Genomic DNA, 15,892 nt, shown 5'->3' with positions numbered 1-15,892 from the left:
GTTTTGTTTTTCAAACCTAATATTTAATTTATTTTAAAATTTCAAATGACATTAAAGGAAGGTGTAATATAAACTGCCAGCCAGTACTGACTATATGTATAGTTTAGGTGGAAATAAAATGCTGAGATCCTACCTCTTGTTCAAACCTCATTCTGAAAAAAAGGGGGGGGGGTTGAAAAGAGCAGGAGCCTATTAAGCTGGATAGAAGAAGTAGAAACTCGGCATGCCTGAAGAACTCATTAAATGGGCTGCACAACTTATGGAGTTCCTACTGTGTGCTATGTACTGTATTTGGCTCTCTGAAGAGGATACAATGATAATTTAGCCAGCTGTTTGGGCAGCCAAGGAGCTTAGGAGAGAAATATTTCCTCTGGTTGGCAGACTTTGGGCAGACGTTGGAAGTATGGGTGTGTGGGGCCTTTGATCAATGTCTTGGCTTTTCAGTTTAGTCTGATAAATAGAGAATGTGTGACCTGGTAAGGGGTGGGAGGCATGGGTGGGAGGCATGTGTAGGGATGGGATGGGCCCTGGCCAGTTGGCTCAGTGGTAGAGCGTCGGCCTGGCAGTGTAGAAGTCCTGGGTTCGATTCCCTGCCAGGGCACACAGGAGAAGCGCCCATCTGCTTCTCCACCCCTCCCCCTCCCCCTCTCCTTCCTCTCTGTCTCTCTCTTCCCCTCCCGCAGCCGCAGCCGAGGCTCCATTGGAGCAAAGATAGCCCAGGCGCTGGGGATGGCTCCTTGGCCTCTGCCCCAGGCGCTAGAGTGGCTCTGGTCGAAGCAGAGCGACGCCCCGGAGGGGCAGAGCATCGCCCCCTGGTAGGCAGAGCGTTGTCCCCTGGTGGGCGAGCCGGGTGGATCCCGGTGGGGCGCATGCGGGAGTCTGTCTGACTGTCTCTCCCGGTTTCTAGCTTCAGAAAAATACAAAAAAAAAAAAAAAAAAAAAAGGGATGGGATGAAGTTTGAATGCTGGAGGCACAAAAAGGCTACTAGTCCAGGAGCCGTACTGCACCCATGCCCACTGCTCAGACCTATGAGCCACCTTTAAGAGATCTAAGGTTGGATGGTAATAACTGCTAACATTTTTCCAGTGATTACATGTGCAGCAATCAATCTACGTGCTGTACATACATGAACTCATTCTTCATGTGAACCCTTTGAGATAGGTACTGTTATCACTCCCGTTTTACTGATGGGGAAACTTGAACACTCAGCAACTCAGAGGTGAGTTAACTTTGCCCAAAGTCATAGAGCTAGGCTGTACTAGAGACTAAATTTGAAACCAGGCGTTGGCTCTGGAGCGCAGGACAAATCAATGTGCTGCCCCAAGGTCTGGGCTGTCCGGCTAGGCTGGGGTGGCAGAGGGATGGGACACTTATTTTGGTGGGTGAAAAGGGTCCAGAAGAATGCTCTCCTGTTTTTCTCTATGGCTAAGCATGTCCGTATTTCCTTTGGCATAGACAATCGGGAGTCCTGTGCTTTGCGAACCTGCCACAGGACAAGCACTTTAGGCCCCTTCCCACTAGATGGCGGCCCCTAAAACCCACAGAGAAATTCTGGAACCTCCACTGTCCCCATCTTCAAGGGTTTGGCTGCAGCTGAGGAATGGCAGGATACAAACGCTCCTCGGTTCCCAGGGGCACCCGGCCCCTGCCCCGCCCCATCCGGGGGTCGCGGGAAGCCCCTAGGCTGGAGGCGGGAGTGGGGGGACAGGGATGGGCGGGGAGACGAGGCTCCCAGGCTCTGGACGCCCGGGGGAGGAGTCGGCGCGGAGCAGCCACTCCCGGGACATAGAGGCCGTCGCTTCCGCACCGCCTGCGTCCACCGCGGAGAGGAAGGCCGGGACCCCGGGCAATAGGAGGAGGGCGCGGGCGAGGATTCCGAAGGCGCAAGCCGGGGGGCAGGTGCGCGGCGCCGACTACAAGTCCCAGCATGCCCAGCTGCCCTGACCCGGCCTCTGCTGCCACTTAAAGGCTCCGGGAGTCGCAGCCGTCGGGTAGCCGCGGCTTTCGCTTTGCTGCGGCGGCTGGGCGGGAGCAGCGGGCTGAGTCGCCGGCTCTGCTCGCGTCCCAGCTCCGGCAGCACCGAGGGGCGCTCTTCGTGCAGCCCGCCCGTCTCGGGGGTTTCCCTCCGAGTCCGCGCCCCCGGGCTCCCCGCCTCGGCCACCCCGCGGCCCCGATGCCGAGGCATGGATAGAGCGGCACGGCGCGCGGCAGCGATGGGAGAGAAGAAGGAGGGCGGCGGCGGGGGGGACGCGGCGGCCGCGGACGGGGGCGCCGGAGCCGCGGCCAGCCGGGCGCTGCAGCAGTGCAGGCAGCTCCAGAAGCTCATCGATATCTCCATCGGCAGCCTGCGCGGGCTGCGCACGAAGTGTGCGGTGTCCAACGACCTCACCCAGCAGGAGATCCGGACCCTGGAGGTAAGGCGGCCGGGCTGGGTGGGAGGACGCGGGGGTCGGCAGCCCGGGGAGCGGCCCCTCATATCCCTCTCCATACCTCTGTTCGCTCCTCTCCTAGTTACATCGTTGAACGCAGGTCGCCCCGTTTGAGGCTTCCTCTCCCTCCTTTAGGTGATGCGGCAGGTTGGGGACCTAGAACTAGCCCCTCACCTTGGGCGGGCTTTGGGGGGAAGGGCGGAGAGGAAACTGGGATGGAGGCTGGGGGAGCCTGCGGGAGGGGTGGGCTGCGCGCGGACATCCCCCGCCTCCTCACCTCCGCCCCAGCCCCATTTCCATCTTGCTTGGCTGCAAGGACTCATTCTACCACCGAGTCACACGCTGGACTTTTCCCCGTGTGCCTGAGCCAAGCATCCGTTTGCCCGGGTGACGGGGCGGGGGGAGGTCCCCTTGAAGTGTGAGCAGAGGCCTGTCGTTCTCTGCTTTCGCCTCATGCCCCAGACTGTCTGTCCCTTCCTTTCCTCTCCTCCAGGTTCTCGGGTGCGGCTTTTCAAAAAGTGTTTGCTGAAACTGCATTTTTGGTCTTCGGGCATTTGGTGCTTTTCCTTTCGCACTGCCACAGCGTCGTCTCCCCCCCCCCCCCGCCCCCCATTGGATTTTGGTTTAGCAAGGATTATGCCGGGGAACGAGCGTTTGGTGAGAAGATGACGCTAGTCAAGGGCTTCTGGTAGAGACAGCCTCCAGTGTAAAGAAGAAACAAGCTATGCCTGCCCTCCTCTCCGAAATTATAGCTGGGAAGTGCAGTATTAAAAGGATTTGGAAGAAGCAGCCGAAAGGGTTGTTGGGTTCTCAGAAGGGGGGAGTCTCCCCTCCCCCATACACAATAGAGGGAAACTAGTGTATTCCCAACTTGCTTTTGTTCAGAGGCTGAGAAGGCTGTGGAATCCAGAGACCAGTTAATAGCTAACTGTGACTTGAAGAAGGGGCTCCACCTTGCATGGCCACATCTGGCCTTCTGCAGATCTGGGGATGTTTTGTTTTATTAGAATCTTAATTTTTCATCTACCCCCCCCCCCCCTTTATTGCTCATTACCTCTGCCTACTGTCATAGGGCCAGTGGTGATTTGTCGTAATTATTACAAGACCCAATCCTCTGTGTACACCATAAACCTGAATTCCTATTTGATCCAAAGTGCTCAGGGGTGACTTCTTCCTTTTGTTTTATTTTCTTAAAAGCTGTAAAACCAGGGACATTGGAAGCATCCAATCAGTGCTGGTTATCATGATTTTTATTATAGTTGCTATAGCAGTACTGACCAGGGTTTTGCTTAAAAAAAAACCAACCAACAACACCCCGCACAACTGTCCCTTCTGCAAGCATGCTGCTGTTTTCCAAGTGGTGAGAGATACTGGTTTCTTGAACACGGCTGAGTGTGTTTTTGGCCAGCAAGGTTCAGTTTTTAAAGTGACACGGTAGGGGATCTATGTGGCTTAGTTTTGGGAGGGGAGGGGTCCTTGTCCGGTAGCATGTGTCTGGCTGGACTGCTGTGTTGTTGGGATGAGAGAATGTTCTCTGTGTTGGCCTCTCTCAGATTGTCCTCATGTTGCTCTGAAGTGCTCGTGGTTCACAGAGGAGAACCATTTGCTGTTTGTTCTCTGGAAATGGAGCTTTACCCCCTTGGTACCCTGACTTCCAGAGTCACTCATTTTAACCAAGGTGTGGCATCATGACACCCCAGAGCATCCAGCTATATTTTGTCTCTGAGCAGGTTTATTCAGTAGCCTTCCTCCTGAATATTTATTGGATGATCCAGCTAGGCAGCCAGAAACCATCCTAAGGCCTGAATGGGATTTGCATGGTAAACTGGAACCAAGATGGAACTCCCTGTCCTCTCCATTGTGTTGTGGATTCGTGTCCACCGTACTCCATTAAAAGGTGGGACCTCAGTTGTTTTGGGGGATAGGAATTTAGACCCAAGAAGCTGGTTTTATGGAATCACTTCAACCCAGAGACCTCAGCCTCCTCACCTGAACAGAGAGCTTGGAGTGGGTCTCTGTGGACTTCTTTGGTTTAGTGAAATGGTCTCAGTTGGTGAATCAGTGTTTATTATACAAACCGCAGTTTAAGAATATCCTTGTTTAGCCTGACCAGGTGGTGGCGCAGTAGATAGAGTGTCAGCCTGGGATGCTGAGAAGCCAGGTTTGAAACCCTGAGGTTGCCGGGCTTGAGTGTGGGCTCATCCAGCTTGAGCGCGGGGTTGCCAGCTTGAGTTTGGGATCATAGACATGACCCTGTGGTTGCTGGCCTGGGCCCAAAGGTTGTTGGCTTGAGCCCAAAGATCACTGGCTTGAAGCCCAAGGTCTCTGGCTGGAGCAAGGGGTTACTTGCTCTGCTTGAGTCCCCCCCCCACCCCCACCCCCAGTCAAGGCACATGTGAGAAAGCAATCAATGAACAACTAAGGTGCCGCAACGAAGAATTGATGCTTCTCATCTCTCTCCCTTCCTGTCTCTCTGCCCCTCTCTGCCTCTCTCGTGCATGAGCTCTCTTTTTCACTAAAAAAAAAAAAAAAGAAAACAAAAGAAACATTCCTGTTCAAAAACAAAAGACAAGACTCATAGATACAGAAAACAGAATGGTGGTTACCAAAGAGGAAGGGGGTGGGAGGAGGGCAAAAAGGGTAAGGGGGTCAAATTCAATGTGGCACTCTCGTAGTGAGCACATAATAGAGTATACAGATGTTGTATTACAAAGTTGTACAATTGAAATTCGTTATTAGCTAATAAATGTTACCCCAATAAATTTAACTTTTTACTAAGGCTACCAAGAAAAGGAAAAAACTCATTCCCTGCTTAAGAATGATTCTAAAGTCCAGATTTACTAAGCTGATAAAATAGGGGAGAAGTTTATTACTCTTTGAATCCTGATGATAGGGGCAGTGTGGCAAATGGGAAAGCCCAGGGTTTTGATTTTGGCCCAGTTTCTGTCTGTGTGACCTTGGACAGGTCTCAAGACTTCTGAATCTCAAGCTTTCCCATCTGTAAAACAGATATGAGACCACTTAAACCTGCAGTGTTGTTGTGAGTGTGTAAGTTCACATTCTTCCTAAGAGGTTCTGCTTATAAACGTTTCCTACTGAGAGTCCGTTGGCATTCATTCCACAGGTCACCTTTAGGGGAAGCTACTTCTATTGCTGGCTCTTATTTCCTAGAGGTGGGTGACATAGGCCCGGAAACCATCCCAGCAGCATGTGATGAGGTCACACAGGACAGTGGTGCTATCTACTCTGGTTTTCTTTCCTGTTCTGCAGTCTCCTCTCACATACCAGGGCAGGGCCCCCCAGAGGCAGTGCTTGCAACATTGGATTCCTGGCTTTTGAAGAAAGGGTTGACCAGAGGGCTTGGCTTACGCAACCCCGCCAGACTTCTCCCAGAATCTTAGCCCCAGCGCACTCTGGCCCTCATTAAATAAGCGCTCAGTGGGAGAACCAGCACGTGAGATGCCCCTGGAAGCCCCTGATGCTGATGAGCTCAGCTGCTGGGGCCTGAGACTGCACATCGTGACGGCCTGCAGGCCTCCGTGTGGCTGGCTGCTGGCGCTAACTTGCTCCATGTGGCGGTCCAGTTTGGATTCAGAAGAGTGGAAGGAACCAAGGTTTAATGTTTGCCTCCCTCCTGCCAGCCAGTGTGCCAGACCCTCCTCAGTCTGATGAGATTTCCTGGAAATCCACCAGTGTTTGTCACACATGGTTCTTTCTCTGCGTGGAAAGAGGAGGGAGATAAAATCTGAACCCGGTGTCTGAATCTGTAAACAGAAGTTGTGAGGCTACTTTATCCCAGCAGAACTTGGTGCCCCGGCTCCATCAGACCCTCCTGGGGGCTCTGAGAAATCTACCGAGGCAGGGTCGAATGTTCTCCTTCTGCAGGTGTGCTCTCGTAGGGACACCTAGCTGGCCTCGCAGCGAGGCCTGGAGCCCCACACCAGTTCATGCCCTGTTTGGGCCGAGTCTGTGTCGGCCACTCGGGAGAAAGTGGCACCTCACGAGGACTCGTGTTTGGTGGGCACTGCAGTTTTGCCCTTCCCTGTCCGCCTGCTTGTCCTCTGCAGGGACAGGCCTTGCCACACTGAGTCTCCCCACCTTCTGCTCTTCTGGAGGAAAATCCCTCCGAAAGAGGCTGACCTGGAGAAAGGGTCCCCAAAGGACCTTTCCGATTGGCCTTGCTGGTGAGGGGACACTGAGAAGCTGGCTACTTCCCCGCTGCCAGTGGGAAGACCGGGAAGGCTTGACCTTCGCTCAGGTCAGTTGTGACTGAGGTCAGAAACCTGCTGTGTGGAGGCCCTGAGCTCTTCCTGTGGCCTCCGCCATGTCCCCAGATCATCTGGATAGTGGAGCTGCTGGGCAGGGAAGGGGGTGCCATCTGTCCTCACAGATCAAGTCGCTGGGGCAGGGAAGGGGGTGCCATCAGTCCTCACAGATCAAGTCGCTGGGGCAGGGAAGGGGGTGCCATCAGTCCTCACAGATCAAGTCGCTGGGGCAGGGAAGGGGGTGCCATCTGTCCTCACAGATCAAGTCGCTGGGGCAGGGAAGGGGGTGCCATCAGTCCTCACAGATCAAGTCGCTGGGGCAGTCAGCGCGGTGCATTCACTTGGCAGACCTGCAGTTATTACTGATTAGCCGGCGCTGAGTTCCTAGCGACAGCCTCCCTGGCAAGGGTTCTGAGGTAGGTAGGATGCTGTCTAGGTCTTTGGGGACATTTTCAGTCTAATGGGGGAGCTGAGTAGGCAAACAGAAGCAACTCCAGTACCCTAGCTTGCTGGCTTGCTAAGAGTGCTTAGGAATTGGGAGTGGGACCGGATGGTTGGCCAGTCCCACCTCCTGGTTTTATGAGAAAAATTCCCAGTCTTGGTGGTGACTTGTCCCAAGTCTCAGGTCCCTGGCAGAACTGAGAGCGAAATCTGGTTTCCCTTTCCCCGCCCAGCCACTGCCTCCAGTGTGGCTTTTCTCTTCTTTCGCTCCATCACCACAGTTTTAACTGCCTGGTAGAGGTTTAATGTCTGCAATCCCTGAAGGGATGCAGAGCTGGGGCACTGTCCCCTTTGGTGTCACCTTTCACTTTGGCAACAACTATTTCCTTGATGAAATTTGCCACCAGCATACCTCCACCTGGAGGCGGCCTGGAGCTTCCCTGAGACTGCGGAGGGCTGGGTGGTGCTGGAGGGAGACCTTATCAGATCTGCAGCCCAGGTTAGCGAGTGCCGGGAGCCCAGGGACAGTGATGCGAATGCCTCCTTCTCCTCTGGGTTGGCTCATTCCCACCACAAGTATGCTGGACCTGCCTGCGGGCTGTGGTCTGGAGGACTGCAGAGACCACGGGCTTTGGTGGCAGTGTCTGCACTGGTGGGGGGAAGTAACAAAGTCTGTGGCCACGTCTCTAAGCTGTGCATTTTAATAAGGGCATCCTTTCTGAATAGGCTGGTTAGACTCTTTCCCTGCCTTCCATTCAGAAGGAAAGCAGCAGAGATGCCCTGGGGGTTATGGGAATGACTTTTGTGCATAGTGAGGGCAGATAAGGGACAGGAGACATTCTTAGTCACCTTCTGTGTTGAGTGCTTTGCTAGGCTCTTGGCATATGTTGCCCCGTTTAACATTCACAAGGACCCTAAGAGGTTTTAACCCCATTTTGCAGATAAGGACATTGTGGCTTAGAGGGATTAAGAGACTGAGTTGGTAGGTGGTTGAATTTGGGTTGACTGGTCTTCAAACCTTCTGTTCTGAACTTCCCAATTCCCTCTAGAAGCCATGATGGGGGATTCTGGTCAGGGTCATGGCTGCTGAGCCTAAGGAAGTGGCCAGTAACAAAAAGGGCCTGCTCAGGGGCGCTTGGCTCAATTCCAGATGCCGGGGCCTTCTGGTGGCCACCCCAGGCTGTGCAGCCTCTGAGCCCAGGCTCGGGGCTGCTTCTGGAAAGTGCATCCAGCACACTTTGAAAGACAGGTCTCTCGCAACAAAGCCATGAGGCTGCCTTGTGTTGGTCTCATTCTGAGAAATGAGAAGCTGCCTAGCGATCAGGTTGCTCATAATTTTTTTAATGGATCCCTGCCTTATTCTTTTTGAATAATTCCTCTGGTTAGCAGTATATACTTTCACTTTCTGCTTTTATGAAAAAATACATAACGATACATGTTTACCATAAAAAATAAAATAAAGATGAATAAAAGAAAATAAAATCACCCATAATGCCACCTCTCTGAGTTAATCTTTTTTCATGATAGCTAATATTTAATATGTTCCTGAGAAGTAACTATGTATATAACCTTAAGCTAGGTTTACAAAATATTTATCAATAGATCATCTGTACACTGTTACTCAAGATTCCTTTTTTTTAATGACAAGACATATTTGTTGACTGATGGACACAATGCAACAGAATGAAGTTCTTCAATCATTGTAAATTTGGGAATTTAATCCAGGTGTTTCCATTCTCAGTCCAAGGTTTAAGAATAGCAAAATAAAAGCTTGTTTCTCTCTCCTGTCACAGTCCAGTTTGCGGGTTGGGCATCTCTCTTGGTAGCCATCCTCCAGGCGGAGCCTTGGAGATGGGGACTCCTCCTACCTGTGGCTCTGCCCTCTGGGATCCTTCGTTTCCAACTGGTATAACCCTCCTCTATTGGAAAGATTTTAAACTTGCATCAAATGGGGTCTGACCTTTTTCTTTGGCTTCTCGGAGGTAATCTCTACATCTTCGGACTATCACACCTGATAGCAATCTCTCTGTTCTTCAGACTTAATTCTTATTAACACCTGTATTCTTCCAGTGTTTTTATTCTCTGCTTTGCATACAAATGTAGGTGCTTACCCTGTGCATTGTCTTATACATGTTTTCTGCCTCCCATCAGAAGAGAGATGTGCAGCATCACTGTTAGTGACTGCCTCTAGCGGTCGTACCACAGTCTCATTGAACCAGTTCCCCATAGTCAGCCCCTGAGGGTGTTGCTGTGTTGCAGTGATTGCATGAGTTCATGCCTGGAAGTGGAATTTGCTGGGTCAAAGTATGTGAACACATTTACCGGCAGTCCTATTCTTGAAGGTCTTTAGGGCCTCCTGTGTTCCCACCTGCCCGTCAGGAAGGCCAGAATTTATAAAAGATAGCCTCTGCGCACTTTCCCCTTTGCTGCTGCTTCGGTGTCTGCCCTGAGGTCAGGGAGTGTGAACAGGAGTTAGGACATGGCCCCCGTGGCTGAGGTGTCAAGGAATGAGGTGTCAAGGTTTCTAATTTTGTGGGGCCCCTGGATCACCCAATTAGGAGAGGGTCCCTTTCTTGCTCCAAGATAGCGGGGGAAGGGGAGGTAGATGTCAGGTCTCTCTGTGTCCAGGGACTGGTCCCGCCTGGGCGGGGCACAGCCATATGATGAGGTCTTCATCACTTGAGGCTAGGTTTCATTACCAACAATAAATATATTGATCAGACAGCTATTTGGGGTGTCTTGGCTTTGGGGTTGATTTAGTGGAATCCTAGATTTCTAAGAGGGCTACAAAGAATCTTGGGATTTCTATCAGGTTCAACCCTCTCTGCAGGTGAGGAAATGAAAGACCCAAAGGGGAGTGACTTATCAGGTACACATACTAGGGAATAACCTTAAGAAAGAATGGAGAAGAGACAGGTGGTCCATAAAGTTGCACTTATCTTGGAGTCAGACCTTAGGGCTCCCATTCCACTGATGGCAAGCAGCAGCCTACTGGTCTACCCTCCTGTGTTAAGGCATGGCCCTTGGCCTCAAGGAGTTTCCTACAAGAAGAAGCAGATGGGTTTGCTTTCCCAGCCCAATCTCAATGTTTTAGGGACCCTGTGGACTGGAGAAATTCTTGGAGATCAGTGTAGGGTGTCTTGTGAGTGAGGTCTTGTGTGTGTGTGTGTGTGTGTGTGTGTGTGTGTGAGAGAGAGAGAGAGAGAGAGAGAGACAGAGGGAGGGACAGATAGGGACAGGCAGGAAGGGAGAGAGATGAGAAGCATTAATTCTTCATTGCGGCGCCTTAGTTGTTCATTGATTGCTTTCTCATATGTACCTTGACCTGGGGGTGGGGGGCTTGAACAGATTGAGTGACCCCTTGCTCAAGCCAGCGACCTTGGGCTCGAGCTGGTGAGCCTTGCTCAAACCAGAGGAGCCCAGGCTCAAGCCAGCGACCTCAGGGTTTCGAACCTGGGTCCTCCACGTCTCAGTCCAACACTCTATCCACTGCGCCACCGCCTGGTCAGGCATGTAGGGTCTTTTTTGAAAGCTAGTCTGCCCAATGGGCTGGCTCAGCCTGAATGGACTCTCTGAGTCCTTGAACCAAACCTGACTGTGTACTTCCAAGGGCTTTTCATCTTTCCACGGAAAGATCCCCAGGGACTTGGGTGAGTGAACCTTTATTCCTATAGGGACCAGTGTTTGTCTTAAATTTGTGTAGGTTTTGCCTTCTATACTATGATACATTGTTGTTGGTTTTAATGTCAAGATAATGTTTTAAGTGGTTTACTGTTGGTTTTTTTTTTTTAGATTTTATTTCTTGATTTTTGGAGGGGGAGAGAAAGAGAAAGAGGGTGAGCAAGAGGGGGGAGAAGCGGGAACCATCTACTCGTAGTAGTTGTTTCCTGTATGTGCCTTGACCAGGCAAGCCCAGGGTTTCGAACAGGTGACCTCAGCATTCCAGGTTGATGCTTTATCCACTGTGCCACCACAGGTCTTGTTGCTTCTAGAAGATACAACCTTTTAATCTGGTGTCTTTGCATTCATCTTGGCTTGCTCCTCTATTCCAGACCCCAGGTGGAGACGCAGGGCATAGGCTGGGATCAAAATATTTTGTTGTTTCTTCCCAGGCATGACTGTTTCTCATCTGCATTGAAAAAGTCTTAATTCAAACTGCCACCATTTTGAATTAAAAGCTATATATTTATGTATATCTGTGTTTGTTGTCCTGGCTACTGTGGGCAGCACTGTGTTTTAACTGGGTGGGTTGCTTTTCAGTGTCCTAGAGCTGAAGCCATCCTGTTTGCTTGCTGTTTTTCTCCCTCTTTCCTGTTTCCACCTTCAGAATAGAGACAAGAATGAAATAAGGCTTGTATTTAAAATTTTAAAAAAAGGGAAAGAAAGCATAATGCAGTATGTGGAATAGCCCAGATATGGTTAGGACAAATAACTCTTCATACAGCATAAATTATAGACTTGGGTCTGCAGCATTGATCACGGGAGTTTTGCTTTGTGCAAAGCTGATGAGATAATCTGCTTATAGAGTGAAGGGGCTTTCTTCGGCAGGGCACCTGGAGGTTTTGAGTCCCAGTTTAGCCAGTTAAATTTGGTTTGGTTTTGATATGGATTAACAGGACCAGCTTCACTCATGGTGCACACAGAGTTTTGCTGTCCAAGAGAAATAAAAGATTACAAGTCCTATTTAAAAACAAACCTGAGCCTGACCAGGTGGTGGCACAGTGGATAGAGTGTTGGCCTGGGACTCCATGGGCCCAGGTTTGAAATCCCAAGGTTGTTGGCTTGAGCACGGGGGCGCTGGCTTGAGTGTGGGTTCATAGACAGTGGTGGGAATCAGCCACTTTGCATCTGTTTAGGAGAACCGATACCTAATTTTTTGTTGAGTTCAGTGAACTGGTTGTTAAAATGGCACTTGTAATCAGGGTTCTCTCTAAGATGGGCGCCTGGGCAGCTGCCTAATGTGGAAATCACAACTTTACATTCCTCACTCTTTTTTAATGTTCATCTGTGTAATAGCGTATTCTAAGCGCCCGTAGTTATGTTTATTCTGTCCATAGTTGAAAAAAATTCGATGGAACTATGCTTATAATATTTATTGATTGATTTCATAAAACTCACTATACCTTTGATGAAATACTACATTTTAATTCCCTTGTGTTTTTTATTTCAGTAGGAAGTGAGGACGCCAATCAAGAAGCAATATGGACATATCTTAACAGTTTTATTGTTTTTTGTTAGGTATTATTCAATGTTTTTTCATTAATATTTTAAAACTCTTCCTTATAACAATCTAGTTTTATATACCTCTTTCATTCTTATTTAAGTATTAAATACATGAAATAATAAACTACCTTTCAGTATATCATTTTTTATACTTAAAACGGTTAACAGTCAAGGGTTGTTAAATTATTTGAATCCCACTACTGCTCATAAGCATGACCTCATGGTCGCTGGCTTGAGCAAGGGGCCACTGGCTTGGCTGGAAACCCCCTCCTCCCCCCAAGTCCCCTTTCCCCTACCCCCCTTCCGTCAAGGCACATATGAGAAAGCAATCAATGAACAACTAAGGTGCCACAAGTATGAGTTGATGTTTCTTATCTCCCTTCCTGTCTGTCTGTCCCTGTCTCTCTCTTTCTCACTAAAAAATAAAATAAAATAAAAAGTGTTCTCATGCCGTAGGCACTATCTGGAGGATCCTCTCACCCCAGACTCAGACCCTTGAAAGGGCTTAGTGCACCTTTCCCATGCGGTCTTATGCAGGATGCTCTTGTGAAAGAGGGCCTCAGGTCATTGAGAATGTGCTGCCTCAGCCGTCTCGCTCCTGGAGACTCCTGAAGATGGAGACTAGTGTTCAAAAGGCCCTGAGAAGTCCTGCAGCGAGCGTTCCCAAACCTCTTTGTCCAAGGGAGCTTTTTCCCACCCGAACATAGTTGGGAAAAGATTGTCTGAAGAGGGAAAGAGACGAGAAATATTAGGCTTCGTTTCAGCTATTGTTTTTATGATACTGAGGTCGCATTTGAGGTTCCAGTTTAAATTGGGTGGATTGCGAAGAGGCTGGTGACCCTGTATGCTTACCCAGCAGTTCAAGGTTGCCTTTCCTTGAGGGAGGTGCTTTCCAAAGGGAGGCCGAGTATGCTCTGGGCACTACACTAGCTGTTAAAGACGCGTTTCACTCAGTCCTTTCAACAAGGTGAGGAAAACGTGCCCAGAGTGGTCTCAGTGCCTGTACACCCATGTGTGTCCTGCCCTCTCCTGGTCTTGTGTGCCAGTGAGCCTGGTACCAAGGGCATGCTCACTCAGGGTTGGCCAGGAGCCTCCTGACCCTGCTGGTGGGAAGAAAACAATCCAAGAGAAATGCAGATGTCCGTGGGTGTGTTTGAGCCTGGGGCTGCCCAGGGCAGGGGAAGGGCTGGGCTGTAGACAAGGAATGCTTTTTAAAACAAAAAAGGAAATGCTGGCTCAGAATGGAAAGGAAAGGAAGCAGCTTCCTGTTTCTGGTGCCGGCTTTTTGAAAGGAGGAGCTCTCCGTAGCCCCTCGGCCAGTGGAGGCCTGGGCTGGCTCGGCCACTCGGGTGCCCTAGATGTGTGTTCCCAGTTACTGCCTGAGGTCTCAGACATATTCCCAAGGTCACAGCTCCACCCCATTTTATTTTCCAGTGGAAATGCCAGCTCCATCCCTTTTTATTTTCTCCAGATAACTGATCAAGTAGATCTGTGGTTTCCAAAATGAATATTTATGGATGTTTACAAAATGAATGTGTCATAATAATTCACTTTTACTGCGAGCTTACTCCATGCCTGGGCCCCTTGTTTGGAGTTGATATGGCATTTACTTCTCACAACAACCTTGTGGGGAAGGGTCTATTGTTATCCCCATTTTATAGTTGAAGAAACTCAGGTGCAGAGAGGTTAAGTGATTTGCCCAGAGTCACACAGCTAAGGAGAGAGTAACTTGTGACTTGATGCCAGGCAACCCTGCCTGACTTGCATTTGTGAATTCATGTCCCAAGCTGGAAGATCTGTTAGCATAGAATACTTTTTTTTTTTTTTTTTTCATTTTTCTGAAGCTGGAAACAGGGAGAGACAGTCAGACAGACTCCCGCATGCACCCGACCGGGATCCACCCGGCACGCCCACCAGGGGCGGTGCTCTGCCCCCCAGGGGGCGATGCTCTGCCCATCCTGGGCGTCGCCATATTGCGACCAGAGCCACTCTAGCGCCTGAGGCAGAGGCCACAGAGCCATGCCCAGCGCCCGGGCCATGTTTGCTCCAATGGAGCCTTGGCTGCGGGAGGGGAAGAGAGAGACAGAGAGGAAAGCGCGGCGGAGGGGTGGAGAAGCAAATGGGCGCTTCTCCTATGTGCCCTGGCCGGGAATCGAACCCGGGTCCTCCGCACGCTAGGCCGACGCTCTACCGCTGAGCCAACCGGCCAGGGCTAGAATACTTTTTTTAAAGACTGGTGGCCTTTGTCTGGCTCCGTAGTGTAGACCCATAGCGTGGGCCGGGCCCTGGTGATTCTTAGGTGAAATGCCTAGGTATGGATTTACATTTTTTTAAAAGCGGTATTGTGGAAACATTTCAACATGTACAAAAGCAGAGAGCATCGTATGGAGCCCCTGTAGTGAACCCCTAGCTTCCTCAATAATCAGCTCTGGCCAGTCTTGGGTCATCCATGGTGTTTACACTCTGAGTAAGCCTGGTGGTTGAGGACGGTGGCGCTGGGCAGTTGGTTGTAAGGAGGCAGAGTGACCTGGGAAGGTCTAGTCCGGCTCTCTGCCTCCAGGCAGAGGTATATCTACTCTAGCAGACTGGGAGGAATCTACACGTTTTCCCATGAAAGACTGTTTCAGTTTCCTCCTGAAGTTTCCTTAGGCTTTGGGCAGCCTGTACATTACAGGAAGGCCATCTTGTTCTGTCAGCTGAATCTCCTGCTGCAGCTGGAACTGGTTCTCAGGTGGCAGAGTCACAGTATGGTGCACGACCGTCCTTATTCCCACAACCTCCCTGAGACAGACGCGTGGTTTTAATGGAGGCAGGCCCCTGGGCCCCGCAGGGTCATACTCTGCGGTCCCAATTTCCAGCCCACTCTTCTTTTGGCTCCTCTTCGACCTTCCTTGTTGTTTTACCCACATGTCATGAGTGTATTTCAGCCAGTGTGTATTGGGCGCCACTGTGTGTGTGCCCTGGGAGGAGAGTCTGAGTACAGGCAAACCCTTGCCCCAGGAGCTCCCCGCGAACCCCTGTCCCAGCGGGTCCGGCCTGGGAACGGGAGCCAGCATCCGCTAAGGGGCGTCCTTGCCCTTTTGTGGTTCTTCTTATGGTTCTGCTCTGTCCTTCCCGAAGTCTGACCTTGCTGACTGCTCTCTCTAATTTTGTATTTTCTGTGGACTCTTGCCGCCAGCAGAGGTAGTTTTCACTGTTGTTTTATTTTGCTTTTCACTGTACTTCTCACAAGTTTCTCAGGTGCAGGGTCACTTTTTGCTAGCTGCATCCAGTCTCTGCACTGGGCTTCCCAAACACAGTCATGATGTCACTGCGGGAAAGGATGGTCCCGAGCACTTAGTAGGACGCTGAGGGTGGCCGTGAGGACTTCAGGGTGTGCATTGGCTCTGGGTGGAGAAGGTCACATTCACATCCTGACTCTGTTCCTTGTTAGCTGTGACCTTGGGAAAGATTCGCAGCTTTCTGAAACTCAGTTTTCTTGTTAGGTAAACAGGGTAAGACTCTTGTGAGGAGTTGCTGAGATACGGAGGGTG

The 15,892-nt window shown here is 50.5% G+C and overlaps 1 protein-coding gene across 2 annotated transcripts in view; it reads left to right on the top strand.

Annotated features, from left to right (window-relative positions):
- The first annotated feature begins 1,896 nt into the window (after window positions 1-1,896).
- The window catches only part of KSR1 (kinase suppressor of ras 1), a 164,191-nt gene continuing 150,195 nt past the window's right edge, over window positions 1,897-15,892 (top strand). The window contains exon 1 of one of the 2 annotated variants that reach the window (XM_066363751.1): window positions 1,897-2,415. In XM_066363751.1, the coding sequence (XP_066219848.1) occupies window positions 2,185-2,415 (231 nt within the window). In that variant the 5' untranslated portion in view covers window positions 1,897-2,184. The remainder of the gene's footprint in view (window positions 2,416-15,892) is intronic. The other variant, XM_066363752.1, reaches the window with a different exon arrangement.

The sequence above is a fragment of the Saccopteryx leptura genome, chromosome 2 (genome assembly GCF_036850995.1).
Source record: "Saccopteryx leptura isolate mSacLep1 chromosome 2, mSacLep1_pri_phased_curated, whole genome shotgun sequence".
NCBI lineage: Eukaryota > Metazoa > Chordata > Mammalia > Chiroptera > Emballonuridae > Saccopteryx > Saccopteryx leptura.
This window is presented reverse-complemented; position numbering and strand designations above follow the sequence as displayed.